This window comes from Rutilus rutilus (genome assembly GCF_951802725.1).
Source record: "Rutilus rutilus genome assembly, chromosome: 2".
NCBI lineage: Eukaryota > Metazoa > Chordata > Actinopteri > Cypriniformes > Leuciscidae > Rutilus > Rutilus rutilus.
This window is the reverse complement of record NC_140210.1, coordinates 60,411,580-60,425,388: the sequence shown is the minus strand read 5'-3', so window position 1 is coordinate 60,425,388 and position 13,809 is coordinate 60,411,580. Positions and strand designations below refer to the sequence as shown.

The following is a 13,809-nucleotide window of genomic DNA, read 5'->3' as shown; positions in this document are numbered from 1 at the left end:
ACAGTTCAAATCCCCAGATGTGTTCTTGCTCCGCCCCTTTTACCCAGGATGCATCGAGAGGAGACTTTTGTGGACTTGAGACAGCCAGGTATCCCAGAATGCATCTAGCTCTAACCAGCAAGCACCAATAGCGGATGAGAAAACCTGCGTAATTTAAAAATACTACTGTTATTGTGTCACGAAATGTAGTTTTAAGAGTTTTTCAGGCAATAATGTAGTTGTTTAAAGCTCAAATCTGTGGATTATATATAAAGATAGCGCCTATTTGAAAATTTGATCTGATGTTTTGGGAGTTGTGAGATCCAGGCGATCAGCGTTCATTAACATTACAGGGTTCCTGCAGGTTTCAGTTAGTCAAATTTAAGACCTTTTTAAGACATTTTAAGACCATAAAGATTGAAATTTAAGACCTACACGACGCATTGCCAAAAAAATATTCAAATCAAAGAATTCATTTTATTTCAATGAATTCAGTAATTGAAAAAGCATTAACTTAATTTACAGATAAAGCAATCACATTAGTAACCTTCCAGACCCAACAACGCGTGTCAGAGAAAAGAACAGAATCAGATATAATTTTTTTTATAGAAAATTGTACTTTGCATATTATAGGCCTACTGTAAAAAACACATAATTAGTTGATTTTAGCTGATCATAGTTGATCATAACTAGAGATGAAATGGCATGAACATTTCATTTAATTATTATAGTGCCAAAAATTACCACTGTTATCACAGAATCCTGTTCAAAAAGTGCTAATACTACACAATGAAATCAACTCACCAAGTTTTATGTCGAAAAACAGCAAATAACAAATAAAATTAGCATCAATACACACTAACATAAACATTAAAATAATAAGATTAAAAATGATAGCCAGATTTTAAAAGTGTCTTGCAACATGTCATATACTAACATGTACAAGTTCAAATAAAGTTGACAAAAAAGTTTTTTATAAAAAGATAAACCTCACATATTTCAGACTTTAATTTATCTTTTTTGACTCATTCTTTTTATAAAAAATTATTTACTGACATTTACAATACAGTTTAGCTTATCTTTTATTATTAATAGTAAAATTCGGTCCGATTTCCCCGTGGCGACTGTCGTTGCTATGCAACCATGCACTGCGCTCTCCACAATGACAAACAAGTTTTAGTGGCTAATGGATTTCCACCGCCGAAAAACACTTGCTGTAGCTCTGTTACAAGATTTATTTACGGAGAAGAGAAAAACACCGGTAGTGTTACCGGTGCACCCGCATCCTTCATGTCTTTTTTCATGTCGCTGCGCCTGGAAAAAAACGAGCGCGTCGCTTCAGTTATAAGCGCGCTTACCGGCGCCTACATTTGAATGAACTTGAGCGCGAAAAAGACGCGATATGTGAACTGCCTCTTGGGGAGCGACTTCGATACTTTTTTGCTACTTTGTAATAACTTTCTGCGGCCAGCGTTTGAAATGAAGGAGGGTAAAATCTTTTTTAAGACCTGACTAAATGAAATTTAAGACCGCGGATGAAAATCTGGCTGTTTTTAAGACGTTTTAAGGCCTTAAATTTAAAGTTCAGAATTTAAGACTTTTTAAGACTTTTTAAGACCCCGCGGGAACCCTGCATTAACCTGGAACATCCTATCCTCGGCTAGTCCTTCTGACGTTTGCCGCTGGCTCTGATGTCTCTGTAGTGGTTAAACATGAGATATAATTCGTCTTGTCTATATTTAATGGGCAATCTTTGGTCTTATGAATCTATTGGCAAATCTTTTTTGCTGACGGTAAAATGAATAACTTTATATATTTAGGCTATTTATCTTTACCATTGTAGCCTACTAGAGCGCTGCTTTGTACATTTGACAGAATTTCTGCTTTATTTCCTATAAAGCTTCTTATACCTTTTACTTATACTTTTATAATGGCTATTATTGATAATTAAAACTGACATTAAAAAAAAGAAGCAGGGTTGTGTTTTATATTTTGTTTTGTTATAAATATACATCCAGTGAAGATAATCAATGTATGCTTTGCCTGAACCACATTTGTGTCACTATTAAAAGAGGCATTGTGGTGTTTTATAACATATTTTGTTTTATTGTTGCTTAAAATATACATAACGAGATAACCAGAGTAGCAGAGCGAGCTGAGTGACATTATCAAGAACTCTTCTGTTCCATTAGCAGAATTACCGGACCTGCGTCCTCAAGAGTTCGTTCTCCTGAGTCGATCTTGGCAAGTCAGAACTACAGAGGACACACGTCAGAACTACAGAGGACGAACGTCAGAACTACAGAGGACGAGTGTCAGAACTTTGCGTACTTGAGAAATGCCCTTGGCCTCTGCAGGAAAGTGGACTTCGAAGGCCAGAGTTGAGAACCCCTGTCTTAAGCCGGGTATACACTACATAAAATCATCATATCGCTGTTCCTTTCACACTACACAACTGTTTTGTATCATGAAGTTGCTGTGGTTTACATTTTTCACATCACACAATATTTCACTGGACATAATCCCCATCAACTCTGTTTTGTTTCCAGAATGCATGCGTGAGAAGTGATACAGGGAACGACGTTTATCATTATTTACCCTTGATCTGTTTTGAATCAGCAAGTGGAAGAAGCCTTCATGTTGCCCTCAGTCCGAGCTGTGAGAGAAAGATGAAACATCAGATTACACAAACACATCAGCTGAACAAAGAGAAACATTTGAGTTTAACAATGACTTCATTTTTCACATTGAATCCCTCACAGTACTAAACAGTCACTCCTTACAATGAAAGAAAACATTTAAATGTACTGTTTAAACATTACCTTCCTTGTGTTTGTTCTCCAACTCTTCAGCCAGATTATTCTGGTTCATCTTCCTCAGGATCTTCACTGTGATCTTCACAGCTTCTTCTGGTCCTAAACGTGCCACCATCGTGTCCACTGTGTCAAAGACATCTGCGTTCTGCATTTCAGAAGTTGAAATACGCTCATGATTCCTCAAGTACCACTGAAACTCCTTCAGTTCATCTTTTACTAGATCCCTCAGTGAGTTCACGAGCAGCTCTTTAACAGACGCCATATTCCTTTGCTGATTCACTTCTGCAGGACAAAAAGAAAAAGATCTTCAGTATTTTTCACTCTAAACACATGATTCGAAGTATTCAAATGTTAGGGTTAGATCAGGTCTCGTCTCTTAGAGGCATCTCATCCAAACTCTTGTCGAACAGTCAGTGATTTTTCAGCGAGTCACAAACAAAGCAGGAAACAAATAAAAAAAAAAACATGTTTTACGAGTATAGTACAATTAGTAGTCAGAGGTGCAAAAACATTATATGTTACCATGGAAGGACTGAATAACACATTTACATGATCTAAATGAATTATTTGAGCTAAATAATGCTGTAAAATTATTGTGTGTGTATAATGTAGATATATTTTAGCTCCTCCTATGAACTTGCCATAGCACATTAATTGTAATATCCATTTTACAACAGTACGCAAGCCGAAGTTTCACCACCTCCCTACAAAAAGGAATCAAATTAGTAAATTAAGTTGCATAGAACTACTCAGAAGAACGATGTGTCGACGTAATCGATTACATTAATTATGAAAAAAATGTAAATTTAAGTGGAATGCACCAAAGCGGCACACTGTTTACATTCATCCCTAATCCCGTCATGTTTCACACGAAACAAGACTCACCAGAGCAGATGCTAATTAACTATTAGTTCTTCAGTAATTATTATTAGTTATGCAGTAAGAAACAGTATTCTAAAGTGTTATTGAGGTATTGATTTCCGATTAAACCGTTTTAAAATCATACCTGTTTGTATCTTATAATCCAACAGTGTACAACACAATAGTCACAATGGCAACAGCTGCATTTGTATGAAACAACAGAGAGCGAGTCCATGATACTGGATGGCATAATTAACTGTACACAAAATTTTGATTCGACTAAGTTTAAATATTTTATCAGCTCACCAAATGCAAAACTTCCACAAAGTAAAACCCGTTCCTTGCGAGCATATAGCGCTGCTGACTTCAGTGACCCGGATAAGCCTGTGTTTCTGTTTTCAACGGTTGTTATCTGGGTATATCATACCGCTGGATGGTATGATTGACCAGTCAGAATCAAGTATTCCATACAGCCGTGTAATAAACTCTTATAAAGATTACTCTCCAATGAACTAGAGAAGAGTAAACTTAATAAAATATACATTCTGAGACGTAAAACCCCCACCGCTAGATTACGAATTGAAGGTTTGTATACACTGTAGAATCTAATTAGATACTCCTAATTAAAAAAAGCATGCAAACCGATTGCCTTAAAAAAACTAAGTAAAGTGAAATGGAAATAGTATGTTGTACTGGCAAATGCTTAGTGAGTATAGTTCACTTACACTAGCATTCTAGTAACTAAAAAAGACATTTAGAGAGAACTTGATAATTTACTTTAGATTTACTCTTGACTTAGTATAGTTACCACTGTTGTGTTTCACATGCTGAATGGTGAAGTCTGTGAATCAAGCATGGGCAATTACAAGATATTGTCACAAATATAGTGGGATTATAGCAACCCAATTAAAAGTTCCACAAGGTGTTAATGACACAAGTGTTAGCGATACAAATTTAAAAGACCATTATTCAACGTAAAAAAGAGACTAGTAAATGATTTAGTTAGAAGTTATGTCACCTTTTAGATTAGAATTACAATAATATAAATTAAGTTCCAAGTGCCCAACCGAAAATAACACTGATAATCATAATGGTGAGTTCAAACAAAAACATTTTAGGAAAATCAATTTATGAAGTCAGCTTATGTGAAGTTCTCTATTAATATTGTATTGACAATTCAATATCAAAATTACTTTGGGAAGCGAGTGAATGCAAACAGAGAAAGAAAACTGCAGAAGTGGAGCAAATGAGTGAAAAGTCTATTAATAATCGCCCTGCCTCAGAAACTCTTTTTGCTTGACGAAATGTCACTCAAACCGAACAATTAATCTAACTTTGGGTTTTCTGAGTAACCAAGCCATAGTATGTAAATAGTACAGATTACTAGAATTTTTATAATTAAGTTAATACATTAAGTAAAGTTAACTGAAGAGTGTTAGAACAACTGTTGGATTTTACAATGGTAATTCACCAATAAGTAAGAAAGTATATATGAGATTTCTTTGCAATGTCATTAGCAATTAATACAATGTTCTACAATGTAAAGCTCCTCTTTCTAAAGAATTGAGATTAATTTAGGTTTCACAGTGTCACTATACATACGTATAATATCACAGATCTTTCTCATGCTCTCCTGACTGGTTAAACTTTGTGTGATTTCTGAATATTGTTCCTCATGAATTAGTTTCTGCTGACAGAGTTTATCTGCAATGATCTGGACATTTGTAACCCCCTGAATGAGATATGGCCAATGCTTATAAAAAAAACTGTGATTTACCTTCCTCACTATTCAGACGCGGCTCGTCTCTCTTAGGACGAATCTGATCAAGATCATCTTTGTCAATTGTTGCATCCCAGACCTTCTCCTGATCCTCTTCTCTGATAAGAGTCATTTGAAGATCTTTCTCCAGACGAGTCTTGACCTTGAAGTAGTTTGGGGGAGTTTTTCTTGTGAGTGTGATCCCTTCTTTGGGATGGATAGAGGCACCAGGAACATCAAGAATGTGTGGCGTGTTCATGCAAAATGGCCTGCCAGGTCTGGGATGCTCTATTGGGTCATTTGGAAACTTTTGTTTCTTAACTTTTTCTTTTGCATGATCATCAATTGGAAACAAGTAGAGATGTAGAATGAGAGGATCTCTAGAATGCATGTAGAGAAGAAGATCGCAGTGTTCGTACCATCCCATTATCCAACTTATAATTAAAGTTGTAATAGAGAAGGATGGTTGGACAATCTTAGCATGGAATCGGGTCAACTGCGCAGGTTCTGTGGATATTCCCTCGTCTTTTACGGTGAGGACTTTCACAGCATCTTTGAGAGAGGGGTCAGACTCTCCTAAACAGGCGTAATGGGGCAGATGAACTTCCTCCAGTTTCCCTGAGATCACCGTCACGTCAATCACTGGACCGATCCGGTTGCACTGCAGCCTCTCCAGCTCTGCGTTGAGGAAGAGTCCGTCTACGGTACGGTACTGAAGGGTGACGACACAGTCACAGACCCATCGCATTCTGGTCCTGACACACTCGTAACGGCCTGGGTCAGTGCTGACCCTGAACTTTGACCCTCCTTCATCTGTACAGGCCGACGGCTCAATCTGAAGCCACTGATCAGAATCAGCTATATGGACACAAGACTGACAGTTCAGCAGCGGGTGAATATCGAGCCCAGAAGGTTTGGGCTGAGAGAACCTGTGAAGAACCAGAAGAAGGCAGAAGCAAAGAGTCAGCTGCTTTTATTCATCTCAGTTAATGTTATTTTCAATGTTTATTAATACATTATTAAAATCAAAAGTTGTATCTGTCAATATTATTTAATGGACCTGAACTAACATGAACTAACAATGAACAGTTGACTAACTAACGTTAACAAATACAGTTAATGCATTAACGAATGTTAACTAATGGGACCTTATTGTAAAGTATTACCAACAATTCAAAACCAACAACATACAAACAGTTTACTATAAAAACTATTTGACAGGCAGTTTGACAGAGAGAAAATATAAAGCTAGTATATAATGCTGCGACTGACACCTGTGATGTCACTCACTAATAACACACAATCTAATATAACAAACACATATATACTATAATGAGAGTTTAATTCACACATAATTGTCCAGTTATGTCTATGTTTAACTAGCCAACATGAACTCTATATTCTATGGAAGCTTGTTTCCGCCACTGAATAATAAATGAATAATAATAATTGCGACTTTTTCTGACAATTCTGACTTTTTTTTCTCACGATTGCGAGATATAAAGTCAGAATTGTGAGAAATAAAGTCACAATTCTGAGAAATAAAGTCGCAATTGCGAGATATAAAGCCAGAATTGCATGATATAAAGTCGCAATTGCGAGAAAAAAAGCCAGAATTTCACTTTATTTCACGCAATTCTGACTTTATATCCCGCAATTGTGAGATAAAAAGTCGCAATTATCTTTTAAAATGTTTTATTTTGTGGCGGAAACAAGCTTCCATAATATTCTCCATCAATAAGCTCAAGCTGAATAATGTGTCCAGTCTTCTATAAATCAGTGTTTTTAACTGTGGATATTTTCACAGAGGTGGACAGATAAAGACCATCAGCAGTCTGGGGTGGACAGAAATGTTCATTATCAAACATAATAAATGAGTTCGACTATAAAGAACTGGGGTGCGTTCTCCGATAACGTTGTCTCTTAGCGCGCTACGAAGACTCAAAAGGTACACCTTAACTACAGGTATACCTTTCCTACGTGTGTTCTCCGAACTATACCTTAGGATGTTGCTTAAGGTAAACCTTCTTAAGTTCGACCTTAGCAGGCGCTGTCCATGGTGGAGGCGCTGAATAGGTTGATATCGATGCCTCGATGATCGATTGTGCGCTCTTTCCTTCACAGCGGTATAGGTAAAGTATTGAGAAAACAATGTTCTTTATAAAGAAATATTACAAACTGCATTTATCGGGGCTCATTGAAATATGTACATGCAGAAATAAATATGAGTATGTGTTTATAATTTAGCAAGTGTGCAATCCCAAACCCTTACGGCCATAAGTGTGTTAATGTTCTCCACAACGTATGCTGATTATCCAGCCATGTAGTTGACATACACTAACTGGCTCCACGGACGGCGCCGTCTTTGATTTAAAACTATAAAGTTTGTGTAAACTCATCTTTCTTTATAGACTCCTAAACCTTTTCTGTCAAATGGTTCGCCAGCTGATGTGCCTTAGGATAGTAATTAAAAAAGCTAACAACCATTAGTGTATGGAAACTTTAATAATGAAAACACTTACACTGGGTGTAGGCTATAACAACTTAAGTATTTTATGTGTAAAATTTTAAAGTAAAGTAAAAATGTAATTTTAATACTAAATCAGATTTTATATTAAATGTTCATATAAAATTTTCTATGTGTAATTAAACTGCGATGTAAAAAAGCTTTTTGCTTAGCACTACGCAAGTGGTACGCATTAGTACCACTTGGTGGCCACTAGCGGTATGAACCGTCAGCAGCGATAAGGTATAGCTAAGAGCGCTCCAGACCAACCTTACGAACGTATGACTTACAGAAGGTATACTTAACTAAGAAGGTTTCGGAAACCACGTATTAACGATAAGGTACTTCTTAAGGTACAACTTAAGAACGACGTAGCGTTAAGGTAGTTTCGGAGAACGCAGCCCTGGACTGTTTTACTGCTTACAACACAACTGCTAATGATGTTCGACTCCGCCAGTCGGAGATCACCAAAATTAATATTAAAGAGGTGTGTGAACTTGCAAGTACGATGTCAAGGACTGTAATTTGCTCTGGCCCCCTTCCTGTTCGCAGGAGTGATGAGATAGTTAGTAGATTGTGTTCACTGAATCGCTGGCTGTCTGAGTGGTGTCCGTGTAATAATATAGAATTCATAGACAATTGGAAAAGTTTTTGGGGCAAACCTGACCTGTTGAAAAGAGATGGTATTCATCCCTCCTGGGATGGTGCTGCTCTTCTATCTAGTAATATGGCTCATAGTCTTAGAGCTCAAACATGACAAATTGGGCACCAGGTCAGGAAGCAGACAGACTGGCTAAACCAACCGTCTGCTAGCGGCCTTGCGTCACCCAGGTCAGATAAATCCCATCACATAGAGCCTCTTTCACCTAGCTATCATCATATAGAGACTGTGTCTGTTCCCCGAATTTGGAAATCCAAAAAATGTTTAAACCTATCTAAGGTTAAAAATTTAATTGATGTTCAACAAATAAAAAAACAGCTATAATGCAGATGAGCAAATGCTAAAGCTTGGGTTGCTGAATATTCGATCGCTTACTTCAAAAGCACTCATTGTTAATGATATGATTTCAGATAATAACCTAGATGTGCTGTGTTTGACAGAAACCTGGCTAAAACCAAACGATTACATTACTTTAAATGAGTCCACCCCGCAAGATTACTGTTATAAACATGAGCCTCGTCTTAAAGGTCCCGTTGTATGCCCCTTTTCACAAGATGTAAAATAAGTCTCTGATGTCCCCAGAGTGTGTATGTGAAGTTTGAGCTCGTTTACAGCATGTTTAAATTGACATTTTTTGGGGCTCAGAAAAACGAGCTGATTCAGTGTGTGCCCTTTAAATGCAAATGAGCTGCTGCTGGACGACCCAGGGGGCGGAGCTTCATGAGCTCGCGCTCAGTCTGTCAGGACAAATTCATCTCATGGAATGATGATAATATCAGAAACTCTCAGTAATGGCGTTCATTTCGAGTCGGACAATAATGCTTACAGAGTCAGAGTGCTGTATAGAGATGAAACAGGTATGGTTTAGTAGTTTAATTACGGTTATTATAACGTATTGTCATCTGCTTGTATGTATCCATTATTTATTAACAGCCTACAAGTCTGCTGTTTCGTACGGTGACGCATTGCTGCCACATACATATTATTTTTTCCTCCCAATTATGTCGTAATAACGAGATCTTATGTGGTAATAATGAGATCTTATGTCGTAATAACGAGATCTTATGTCGTTTTAACGACATCTTTTCTCGTAATAACGAGATCTTATGTCGTTAAAACGACATCTTTTTCTCGTAATAACGAGATCTTATGTCGTTAAAACGACATCTTTTTCTCGTAATAACGAGATGTTATGTCGTTAAAACAACATCTTTTTTTGCCCTTATAAGGACATGTGTAGTCATGTACAAAATATGCCTTTATCCACATAAAATTTACAGCCTATCGCACCTTTATCACACGTTCAAAAAGCTTAAGCAAATATAGAAGCCCCCAATCATGCAAAATTAATCAATGAGGCCCTTTTTTGAAAATATATTTTATATAGGCTAGGATTTTTTATATTTTATATATAAGTTTTTTTTAATATGATATATTATATAGGCCTAATAAGATTTATTTTTGTTAATATGCTATATCTTCATTACCTAGAGATATAATTAAACAAAAAGTAGTCAAAACACATCTAACAGAACATAGCCTAAGTTGTTTATTTTTTACAACATTGTGTTCTTATTTTGTTTAATTAACGAAATGTCAATCTTCGTCTTTATAACAGAAGATACAATACAATACAAAAATCTTCAAGATAACGGATTGTCACCTTATAAACAGTCATTTTTTAATGGAATAATACACCCTTATAATAAAGAAAAAGCTTCAGTGATAAAGAATATGAACGCAATGCATTTAATTATACGTTAAGCATTTTCCTTCCATAGAAGCCCTTTATTATAAAGAAAATAGGTGGCTCTTAACGTGTCTTTCTATGGGAGGATGGCATTGCGGTGCACAGCAAATATTCAATGCATTCAATGCAAATATTCAATGGTATTCAATGCAAAACAAAAATGAAAAATACAAGTTGCCAATAAAATAAACAAATTATTGTGGCATTAATTAGCCCATAAACAATATTTATTTTAAAGCCTAAACGAATTTGTTTAAAGAAAAACACCAGCGTTGGGCGTTTATCTGTATAGGCTAAGTGTTTCAGCCGCCCTTTTCAAACTGCCGCAATAAAATGCAACAAAATTTGATTAGTTAAACATGAAGAGGATTATCCGTCTGGCATGGCCGCTCGCTCTAACGTTAACCTAGATAAATGTTTGCTATTATGAAGCGCATATCCAAGTGTTTGTGCAGAGTGTGGAGCGCGCACTATGACATGGATGGAGGCGCCGGTGCCATCACTCGCATTTTCCTATCAACAGTGGAAACAACTTAAAATACTCCATCATTTCTGGTCATACAGAAAATAATAATACATCAGTCGCAACTACTTTTATTTGTGTAAACTCACAACAAGAAAACGGTGTGCTTTTGTAAAATAAAATAAAACAAACAGGGCGCGCTTTCATGATCTCTGAATTGGAGCAAATATGGTACCATCTGATAATGTAATCCTGTCTGTATGAAAGGCGCATCTAGGCTACATTACAGCGGAGATGTATGGAGATACAGTGCAGGCAGCCTACACTGAAAAGACTAGTTCATTAATAAACAATTAAAATGCTTCGTTATTTTTTTCAGATACATTTATTATATCATTAGCCTACTTTTGCCGGCGCTTTGCGCTAAGTTTAATGCTTGCGCTTGAGCGCGGAATATAGGCTATAGCCTACATGCACCCAGAATTGAATATAAACGTGCGATTAGTCCTAATTGCTTAAATGAATGACTACTCGTCTAGAAAAATCCTTTAGTCTATGGCAACACTAATCAATAGCCTACAGTTAATATTTGACATTATTTCATTAGTAATTAGTATCCAGCTCTTCACATTTAATTAGTTGAGCTAGCATAATTAATGAACTAATAAAATAATAAAAGAAAATTTTAATTAAGATACTAACCATATATTTCTATATAGCATTGCTTATTCCACCACACAAAGGACTGTTTATAAGGTGACGTGAAGATTGTAGGCTGTATATTGAAGATTTTTGTATTTATTGTATCTTCTGTTATAAAGACGACATTTCGTTAATTAAACAAAATAAGAACACAATGTTGTAAAATTTTCTGTTTTGTGTTTTGACTACTTTTTGGTTAATTATATCTCTAGGTAATGAATGAAGATATAGCCTATTAACAAAAATAAATCTTATATATAATATATAATATATAAAAAAAAAACGTATAGGCCTATTTAAAATATTTTCCAAAAAGGGCCTCATTGATTAATTTTGCATGATTGGGGGCTGCTATATTTGCTTAAGCTTTTTGAACGTGTGATAAAGGCGCGATAGGCTGTCAATTTTATGTGGATAAAGGCATATTTTGTACATGACTACACATGTCCTTATAAGGGCAAAAAAAGATGTCGTTTTAACGACATAACATCTCGTTATTACGAGAAAAAGATGTCGTTTTAACGACATAAGATCTCGTTATTACGAGAAAAAGATGTCGTTTTAACGACATAAGATCTCGTTATTACGAGAAAAAGATGTCGTTTTAACGACATAAGATCTCGTTATTACGAGAAAAGATGTCGTTAAAACGACATAAGATCTCGTTATTACGACATAATTGATGGGAAAAAATAATATGTATGTGGCAGCAATGCGTCACCGTAGTTTCGGACCAGGTCCGAATGATGATCAAACATGTACTGATGAGTTTAATAAAGTTTATTGTACATCACACAAAAGATGAAGCGTCAGTTTTACTTCAGAAAATCACGGTAAGAGCTGAGTAAACACAGTAGCCTAAGTTATAAGAAGTGCGCAAGTAGCCAGTAGAGTTGAGGGAGCATTCCTGTGGGCGGAGGTTAGTCTAAACACGGTTCTGGTGATGTCACTAATGAAGGAAGTAGAGGGGTGTAGTCCAATCGAGCCGTTTTATGTAGTCAACTTCTGTTAAATAAAATATCTCGCTTGGCATTGAACTTTGAGCTTTATAATTTTACAGATATTATTTATACTCTAACAACAACATTACACACTAACTAAAGTTTGAAACATGGGATCACGTAGAACGGGACCTTTAAACGCAAAGGGGGTGGTGTTGCTGTAATTTATAGTAATATTTTCAAAACCACTAAGAAATCAAGTTTCGAAAATAATTCTTTTGAAGTGTTAGTGCTTAATGTAAAAATATATAGTATAAATGATAAATCACGTTTGAGATTTGTGCTGGCTACTGTATACAGGCCACCAGGGCACCATACAGACTTTATCAAAGAATTTGCGGACTTTCTATCAGAGTTAGTATTGGCTGCAGATAAAGTACTAATTGTTGGTGATTTTAATATACACATCGATAATGAAAAAGATGCATTGGGATTGGCATTTAAAGACATTGTAAACTCAATTGGAGTTAGACAACACGTGTCAGGACCTACTCATTGTCGTAATCATACTCTAGATCTAATATTATCACATGGAATAGATGTTGATGCCGTTGAAATTCTGCAGCAGAGCGATGACATCTCAGATCATTATCTAGTCGTGTAAATTACATTTAGCCAAGGCTGCAAAGCCGACTCCGTGTTACAAATATGTTAGACCTATCACTTCTGCTACTAAAGATTGCTTTATTAATCGAGACACGAGGGAATTAACATGGGAATAAATAAATACTCTGAACCCAAAGTGGATTTACACAAACTGAGAAAGTCTAAAAGTGTCCCGCTCTTAAAAACATTTAATTGAATGTAAAATTAGTAAAAGTAGAAAGACTGAAAAAGCACTTCCTTGTGAAACATATTCCAATAATCTTGAAAAATAATTTTTAGAGTGTAGAATAATGTGTTTATAGTTTATAGTCTTTGCTGACAACTTATTCCTCGTCTGCAGGAATATTAATAGAAAAGAAGATCACACTACAGCTAGAAAATTACAGACAATTAATAGCAAATTCCAGTTTAGAGATCGTGTGTGATCAGGAGCTTTAGAGAAATACCAGTAAATCAGTCTTAAGCCCTATTCACAGAGACCTCACAACTCTGAAACTGAAGGAGAAATAGATTTAGCTCTAAACTAACTAAAATGAAGAATAATGTGTTTATAGTCTCTGCACAGGAGAGACTCTGTGTTGCTTCAAAACAAAGGAAAATATGTATTTATTGGTACTGGCCAAAACATGCTGTGAAATATCAGCATATGGAGTATCAGCACAAACCCAATATGGTGCATCTCTAGTGTTTAGTGATGTATGAAGA

General features: G+C 35.9%; 1 protein-coding gene across 1 annotated transcript in view; it reads right to left on the bottom strand.

Moving 5' to 3' along the window:
• Positions 1–13,809, bottom strand: part of LOC311286238 (NACHT, LRR and PYD domains-containing protein 1 homolog) — a 49,991-nt gene that overhangs the window by 7,011 nt on the left and 29,171 nt on the right. The window contains exons 8-10 of the mRNA XM_084402356.1: positions 5,434–6,344; positions 2,802–3,077; positions 2,578–2,635 (exon numbers count right to left, since the gene is read on the bottom strand). Of these exons, the coding sequence (XP_084258482.1) occupies positions 2,595–2,635; positions 2,802–3,077; positions 5,434–6,344 (1,228 nt within the window). The 3' untranslated portion in view covers positions 2,578–2,594. The remainder of the gene's footprint in view (positions 1–2,577; positions 2,636–2,801; positions 3,078–5,433; positions 6,345–13,809) is intronic.